Source organism: Haliaeetus leucocephalus, unplaced genomic scaffold, assembly GCF_000737465.1.
Source record: "Haliaeetus leucocephalus isolate CR32 unplaced genomic scaffold, Haliaeetus_leucocephalus-4.0 Scaffold566, whole genome shotgun sequence".
In the NCBI taxonomy this organism is placed as follows: Eukaryota; Metazoa; Chordata; class Aves; order Accipitriformes; family Accipitridae; genus Haliaeetus; species Haliaeetus leucocephalus.
In genome coordinates, this window is record NW_010973002.1 from 6,870,180 (window position 1) to 6,878,399 (window position 8,220).

An 8,220-nucleotide genomic window follows, 5' to 3' on the forward strand; every position below is an offset into this window, starting at 1 on the left:
GCCGCCGCCGCCGCTGCCGTGAGGTGCGCGGCGAGCCCCGCCGTTCGCCATTACGAGTTGAGCACACGTTTGCGAGAGTCGGGGCTGCCACTTGCGCGGATCGCCCGGGGGATACGGCGGGGAGTGTAAATAAAACCCTGCCTCTCGCCTTGCTTTCTGCTGCTGCCTCCAAGTGCTTTTGCTCCGTGTTTTCCTGGCAGAAGCGTGTAACCCAGGTGAAGGCAGAGAAGGGAGGGTTGTTTTTATGAATGGGAGTCTTTGAGGTTAATTAGCTATGCAAATTCAAGTAGTTCATTCATGATTTTTTTTTTTTTTTTAATCTAAAAGCCATCTTGTATTCCCCTCTAGGCTGATTGGAGTCCAGATCCCGAGGAAATCTCCAGATCAAATGCCCAGTAAATAAAACACTGAGCTAAGACTTGTGGAAGAGCTGCAGAATGGATGGATTTTATGACCAGCAAGTGCCTTACATGGTCACCAATGTGAGTGATCAGTTCGAAGTTGGTGTTTATAAACTTGACTCCGACTTATTTCTGTGGGGGAGTTTTGCAGACAGAGTATGCGCTTTGTTACTGCTGTAGGGGTGACTCTTCATCTGGGAGCTTTGCCTGCAAGATGAGCCTATCTTCTTAGTTATTTCAGTAAAGCATCATGTTCTTTTAAAGACAGTTTTGGGATGATTAAAAAATCATGCACATGATTAGCGGATGAGAGAGGCGAGAGCAGCAGCAGCTGCATTCAAAGTTTCTGGCTGTGTTTGCCTGCAACGCGCAGAAGAATGAAGTTGAGGCAAACGTTAACATTTTTTTTCTTCCTTTTTTTTTTTTCCTTTGCTTTCAGGACTTTGCAAACAATGTTATAAGTAACACAGGGAAACAAAACAGTCTATTATAATCTCGTATCTGGGTTTTCCTGCGTAGCTTATGCAGAGGGATTTATGTGCTGTTGTGTAGGTTTGTGTACTTTAGATGCTAAAAATACATGGTTGGCATTGTGTTGCTGCTTGAACACATTATATATGTATCTGTACAAATAGATGTCTACATAGATAGCTGGAAATGTGTTGCATTTGGACACAGGAATCTTTTGGAGGATGTTAGGTGCTTAGCAGTATCTTTTGCTAGAAATTGGGGACTGCAAGATGATCATTTCCCTGTTTGAAAATGTAAAGAATTCATGTCGGCTTTGAGTATTCTTGATTAAATGAAAAAAAAAGGAACCAACCCCCTCAGATTTCTAAAGTAACTGATCTTTCCTGTTTATAGAATCCGCGTGGGAGAAACTGTAATGAGAGACCGACAAATGTCAGGAAAAGAAAATTCATTAACAGAGACCTGGCTCATGATTCAGAAGGTGAGGGCTTGTTGTTCCCCCCTGTCCCCTCCCCCCCCCCCCCCGTAACGCAGAAAAGCTTTCTGAGAGCTCTTTATTTATTTATTTTGGAGATAAATATATCAAGATCAATCCGAAAAGACAAGAAAATTGCATTTACTACTGCAAAATAAACTGGCAAAGGCAATAAACTGATAAAGCTGATACTCTTTCTGTGACTTACCCTGTTGCATTTTAGGTACTCCTGCACATGTGGCACACGGATGTCATGCACTGAGGCCAAGCCTTTGCAACATCTAACACAAGTCATGGCAGCTGGCATTTTCACCTTTGGGCCTCTTGAGATTCAGGGTTTTCCTCATTCCTCCCATCTTTTAACATCTTCTTCACTGGTGTGTGTTCACTGGTGGTACCAGGAGTGAGAATGCTGATGTGGAGACTGTTGGTTTTCACTCTAGCTTTACTGTAGAGCTAGTAGTCAGGCTGCTGGTGTCTGGTAGCCTGTTTCTATTGCTGTGTAACACTGGTCGGGTTAAAAATCCTGGGAAATTTGGTTAAGGAAGTCTAGAGTGGACAAAGTTTTGGAGGGCCAAAGATTTGTAACTTAGTCCCATCAGTTGCCACTCACATGACTGTAGCTTGAGAACTGTAGTCTAGCAATAGCTGTTAACACTTCTTTAGGTTACAAGGTCAGTATAGATGGTATGCCTATGCCCCTGTAAGTACGTAAGACATATAGGAAGGTATATAGGGGCCTATAACTTGCGGTATATAAATCTTATCAGGGTGAGGACACACTGATACACTTCAAAATCCCTACTTACTTGTTTGGAAAAGTTTATTCTAGGGTAGATTGAAAAGAAAAAACTTTCTCATTTTCAGTTAAATGATTTCCCAACATGAACATGAGGTATCAGTCCACAGGATAAATGAATAGCCTCTGTCGTTTAAGTCTATGTAAATAGTTATCTGTCAGCATTCATAAAAGAGGAAGTCTCTCTAAAAATACAGTAAATTAAAAATAAACCATTTGTCAGTTTAAATATCCTACTTAGTCTTAGTAAACAGAATTTTCATAGCTGAGTTTCTGAGCTTTGCAAGTAAGCCGAATGGTGCTCTGGTTTACAGCCATTATAAGCAATTGATTTCAGTGAATTGCAAAAAAAGATAAGCTGCTGCAAAACTCAGTCTATGGAGAAAGTAGTTTCACTTTAAAGTACAGTGAGTACAGCATAGAGGAAATAGTGATGATTCTCTTGTCATACAAAGTAAAACATAAGGGGAAGTAGAAAAGATGTCCCATTTCTGTTCGCTATTGCAGCCTCTCAGGTCCTTGCTTCAAAATTTTTATGTGATAGTTAACGACCCTACTAATAAAAATAGTCAGTCATTGCTCAGGCAGAGCTCCTGTTGAAGTCCGAGAGCGCTTTATCTGGGGCAGATATTGCAGGAGGAGGCCTGAATTGTATAAGGAGAAATAGTTCACCTGTTAGAAAGATTATAATTTTTAACTTTTCTATATATTGCCTTCTATACTACAGAGCTTGGTTAAGATGCTGGTTATTATTTCAAGAGATGATAAAATAATACAGTAAGTACTTCTTTTTTATTAATAGGTGTAGAAAAATTACCTGCAACCCGAAAATATCTACTTTGTCTGTATGTTTGACTGCCAGAATAGAATTCACATACATTGTTCTTCAGGAAAAATATATTTTTGAACACATTTTAATCTTATGAAGAGATTAAAGGTGTGAGTCTTTTATCCATGTCTTCATCTTTTTGCAGAACTCTTTCAAGATCTCAGCCAATTACAGGAGACATGGCTTGCAGAAGGTAAGGGAAAAAACTGCTTGTAAAAAGAGGAAAAACAACTCTGGAGGGGGAAGAAAAAAAAAAAAAGTCCTGAACTTGCTGTCTTAATGTTCAGCCCAATTAATTGAGCTCTAAAAGAGCCACCTCATGTGTCATGCATACATTAGAGCCTCTGATGAGTTTGTCTTTGGGGACTCTGGGGCTGCTCTACCCAGTGTCATCACAAATTACCAGGAGAAATTGCTTCCAGCTCACAATCACATCTGCTTTTGGCAAGAACTAATGCACCAAGACTTCAAGTTCTAAGCCTCTGTTCAGATTTTAATTGCAATTGATCAGGTTTATATTATTGTACCTCGAGAGACTACATACAGCCAGAACTGGGCTTGCTGTTTCCTTTAGAGCAGCACATATAATTATTTGGTGTTCTGGTGGAGTACTTTTCTGATGGCAGAAATTAGTTTCTCTGGGTTCATCGGGACGGGATGCTTCAAGATTTAAGTGCAAGTGTCTTCTTTCCACCTTGTTCACAACACAGAACATTAGGTGTGTATGGAATACTTAAAAAGTACTATTTATTTTTTTTTTTGCAGAAACCTTTAAATATTTTGCATGTTATTTTTGTCTTTGTATTTGTAGTTGTGAGATAGTGTACTGGGTGATAAGAAAACTGACATCAGTCTGTTTTACACCTGCTTGTGCTTTTAAGTATTTCAAATAATCTTGCAGAGCACATTCTACTGAAGAGAGAAGGTTTAAGAACAATAATGTGGAAATCTGAATTTAGAGTAGCTGTTGAGAGATTCATTTAACAGTAACAAAAAATGAGCTGCTGCATTAAGAGAACTTTAACAAAATGCAAGGTAGCTTTCTGTTTGTTGAAGTGTATTTGTTCTCTTCAGCAATATTTTCTGATTTTTTTTTCCTTTGATATCTGCAATACTGCTTATTTGAAGCATAAAGATTTTTATGCATTGTCTGTTCTTAGTATTTCTGATTGAATTTTTTATGTAAACTTCTGCATCTAAAATAAACATGATTTTGATGCAAGTTAACATAATCTCTCGAAATTTATCCTGATTTAAATGAATGTGAGTATTCACATATTGTTAATTTTTATCATGTACTGGACTATGCACAGCTGTTTATAGAATAGATGTTCTGTTTTTTTGGAAAGGAGGGATGTTGGGATGAAATGCTTGCTGTTGGTTTTCATAAAAAGAGGGAAATATTGCTGATGACTACTTGCCTACATACTGATTCTGTTTTAACAGCTTTATATGTAGTTAGCAAGTTCCTAACCTGTAAGTTGTGGGGTATTGTTTATTTTGCTGACATTTTCATTCTCCTAGCATTATTTTTAGCATGTGGTTATTCTGTATACAATCAAAAAGTCCTCTTTAAATTAATGGAACAGAGGATATATTTTTATGAATTAATGTGATTCTTTCCTAATCATTGAAAACAGGATGTCCTGTAGTAAGATCATTTTTGTAGAATAATGATCAGATAGAACTGTATCTGTCTCCCTGTGGTAATATTCCGAAGGGTCTCTTTATTTTGTATCATCTCATTCATTCTAACAAGCCAGAAGTATGTTAAAATACTACTCAAAATATACTGGTTTTTGATGGAGAGGAGAACTTTTAGTTTGATTTTTCATTGGCATGGATGTTTTTGTTTCTGAAAATGATTACATTTCTTTGATCATAAGTCAGAAAAATAGAGGCAGATTCATAATGCATGTGCAGATAATAATGTAAGTTTGAAAAATAATACGGAATTTAAAACTGATTTAATCATTTCTGTAGGTACATAAATTACTGTAATGGCAATTTTTATTCTGGAGGCACTGCTTATTTTAGACTAGAATGAATTGTTTGAGAGCCTTTTTTGCTCTTTAGCTGAGTCTATTTCACTGAATAAATTTAGATAGGTTTTGAGAGAGAAAGGTGTCTAGTCCTGTGTCAGCTACATTGAAGAACATTTGTAAAAACAGATAGCATCATCTGGTAAGTATTTAAAAATGAAAAAAAGAAAAGTTGCCTTTTCATCTAGCAGAGGATAATAAAGCTAGATAATATTATAATTGTATTTTTCCACAGCATATGGCAACTAAATATTACAGATTTTTCAGTGTTCTAGAAGTACCTTAAGAAATCTATGTGTTTCAGGCCATGCCATGGTTTTAGCTGTTCCATAAAACACAAACTTTACACACCTTTTCTAAAGGATAAACTAAAACAGAAATAAAAAGTCAAGATGAGAAAATCAAATATTAAGCTATTAACTTGATCCCAAATTTTTATTTAAAAAACCCACCCAAAACAACTTTTGGTAGTCTTTATAGTATACTAATGTTTGAGGATATTGTAGCTCTGCAAATGTCTACATGGGTGAGCTTAGCCAGGAAACAGATTTTGAAATCAGACTTGTTTACCCATTGCTAGATGTGTCCATTTATGTTCTTCTGGACCTTCATAGGCTAGAAGTCTGCCAATTTGGCAGCATCAGTAATGTTTACATATTTCTTTTCATAATGCTCTGGAGCCAGGGAAATGACCATGAAATTTTAAAACATCTTGACCCTTTTTAAGAAAAGCAGTGGCAGCTGACCAGGTTTCTCCCACGAGTTCAGATCCCTACTGGGGAGTAACCAGGTCAAAAATCTACTTATTAGTGAGTTGCATTTTATGGCACACAAAAAATTGTTTGTGGATTTTTTTGTTTTGCTTTTCCTGAAGCTGTCCTTACTACATCACATATTTTAGCCTGGAGATTTTTACAGTTAGCGTCACCTGTGGCAAGTTGGTGGTAAACAAGTAAACAGAAAAGAAATGTATTGTTTTCCATTGAAAATGGTGGGAGGTTCACATGTATTAAGGAATTAATCCAAAAAGTAAACAATTCAGTAACTCTTTAATATTTTATTACTCCATAATTAACAAGCTGAATACTACTTACAGAAAACTTAGAAATGTATTCCACTAGCTGCATACTAGATTTTTATGGAAATGAGTTTTGCTTCTTCCTCTGTGTAGTATTAAATATGTAAGAAAGAATCTAAATTATTTTGACTTAAAACTTAACTCTGAATAAGGTTCCCTCATGTCAATTGTTATGCAGGACAGAAGATAGATTATAACTGTTTCCTGACACCAGAAATTGAAAGGTGGAAGCCTCTAATAATTGTTTCAACCTTCAAACTTGAAAGGAAATAGTTAAAATTGCCTATTGCTAACCAAGGCAAATATTATTCAGATACTATCTTTTGTTTTATATTTAAATAACTTCATGGCAACATTTTGTCATAATAATGCTATAAAATTACTTTATTGATTCCATACATTTGGAATCAGATTGGGTTTGGCAGATAGCAATTGTTTAGTGACTTGAAAAAATGGTTCAAATATTAATCTAATGTTATCTCATCATGGTAGCTGTTACTTCTTATTCTGGAATAAAATGAAGAGAGAGAATGAATTCTTAGTGAATGTCTCCTTTCCATAGTGAAAGCATTTGGTTTGGGGGGAATAATAGATTAACAAAAATCCAGATTTTTATTTAAAATGACTCTTTGAGATACTGGTTTCTCCTACAGCTTGTTAAAGATATGTAAAAGGCATCCCAAGCAAAGACAAATAATGAATTTACACACTAGATCTGCTCCTTAGAGCAACAGATAATACGCTTCTCAGATGGTAACAAACTGAAAAATAAAATACAATGTTCTTTGAGTGACTTGAAAAAATACAAAAAGATTAAGTGAACAGTAAGTGGTTTGAAATAATAGCTACAGGTAATGGATTCATGCCTCTGCTGCAGCTTAGCTAAATTGAGTGGATGGCTACTACAAGCTACCAGTATTTAAAAGCCAGTTCTTTGTATCTGCAAGTAAGTTATTTCTTTCAAATAATTAATACCCACATTCGGAATGAACTTTACGAAATAAGTTTCTGCCCTCTGTTCTCCTATCGTGAAGGATGCACCCGTGTTGCAGTGATGTTTAAGCTAGTGTTGATTTCTAGTTTATTTCTTAAATAAGGAGGTATGAAAATAAGTAGTTTCTAGTTCTCAAAGGATTTTTTTTAATAAAAGAAAGTACTAGATCTTCAAATATTAGTCTAGTTAGAGTGGCTTCATTTAAATCAGTGAAGATGTGTAGCAGCTTACTCTGGCTGACTAGCTTTCTTCTGCCAAAAAGTTGTAAAATTTACCCAGTGTAAGGCAAATGCTATGTAGACATATTCAAGAGTTCTTATAGGAGAAAAAATAGTCAAGAAATGATAATTCAATACCTCCATGTCTGAAATCTGTCTGATGGGGACTCTAAAAAGCAGTGAAAAGATTTTCATTCTGGAATTTGTAATACAGAAAGTAGCTCTTTTTTTTTTTTTTTAATTCTAGTGATATGACAGATTTGGCTTTCAGATACCCATAACTCTTGATCTTAAATATCTGTGCACAAAAAAGGAGAAAAGTTAGATTAGGCAAAATGAGGGGAGAGAGAAGGGGGTGTTCTTTTAAAGAGAAATCCAAAAGGAATAAAAACACCAGAAATCTCCAAGTCTGAAAGTCTGTGTAGTAACAAACTTTTTAATGTTTTTCTTGTTTGCTGTAAAAGTAAATGCCTTTTACTCAAAAGAAGAATTTTCAAAGGTGTAGTGGGGTTTGTGAACCATGAGGGATGTAGCAAAATGTTAAATGCTAGTGTTCCTTTTAAGCTAACTTTTTCCTCATTTTTAGTACAGCAGCAAATGAAGAGCAGATTCTGCAAACCCATCTTCATATTCCTAGGGATTATTCACATAAGGAAGAATTTTGAGATCTGGAGCTAGTTTTGAACTGCATTTAAGTTTATTAGTCAGAGCATCTCACGTTATGTAAAAAGGGGTTTGGGTTGTTTTGACAGCAAATCCAGTGCTTACAGGAAATTATATTTTTTGCCATCTTGAAATTTGTCACTGTTTTGCCTTCTGAATGCTCCTTTGTTAGAAACAGTTGTTCCCGCGGAAGAAAAACAACCAACATCTCCCCCCCCCCCCCCCCTTTTTTTCGCACAAACAAATTTTT

At 36.0% G+C, this 8,220-nt stretch overlaps 1 protein-coding gene across 4 annotated transcripts in view; it reads left to right on the forward strand.

Moving 5' to 3' along the window:
* Positions 1-8,220, forward strand: part of ETV1 (ets variant 1) — a 65,634-nt gene that overhangs the window by 237 nt on the left and 57,177 nt on the right. For 3 of the 4 annotated variants that reach the window (XM_010577642.1, XM_010577644.1, XM_010577643.1), the window contains exon 1: positions 3,633-3,693. In XM_010577642.1, the coding sequence (XP_010575944.1) occupies positions 3,633-3,693 (61 nt within the window). Of the gene's footprint in view, positions 1-348; positions 483-1,265; positions 1,354-3,120; positions 3,169-3,632; positions 3,694-8,220 lie in introns of those variants that run through there. The other variant, XM_010577641.1, reaches the window with a different exon arrangement.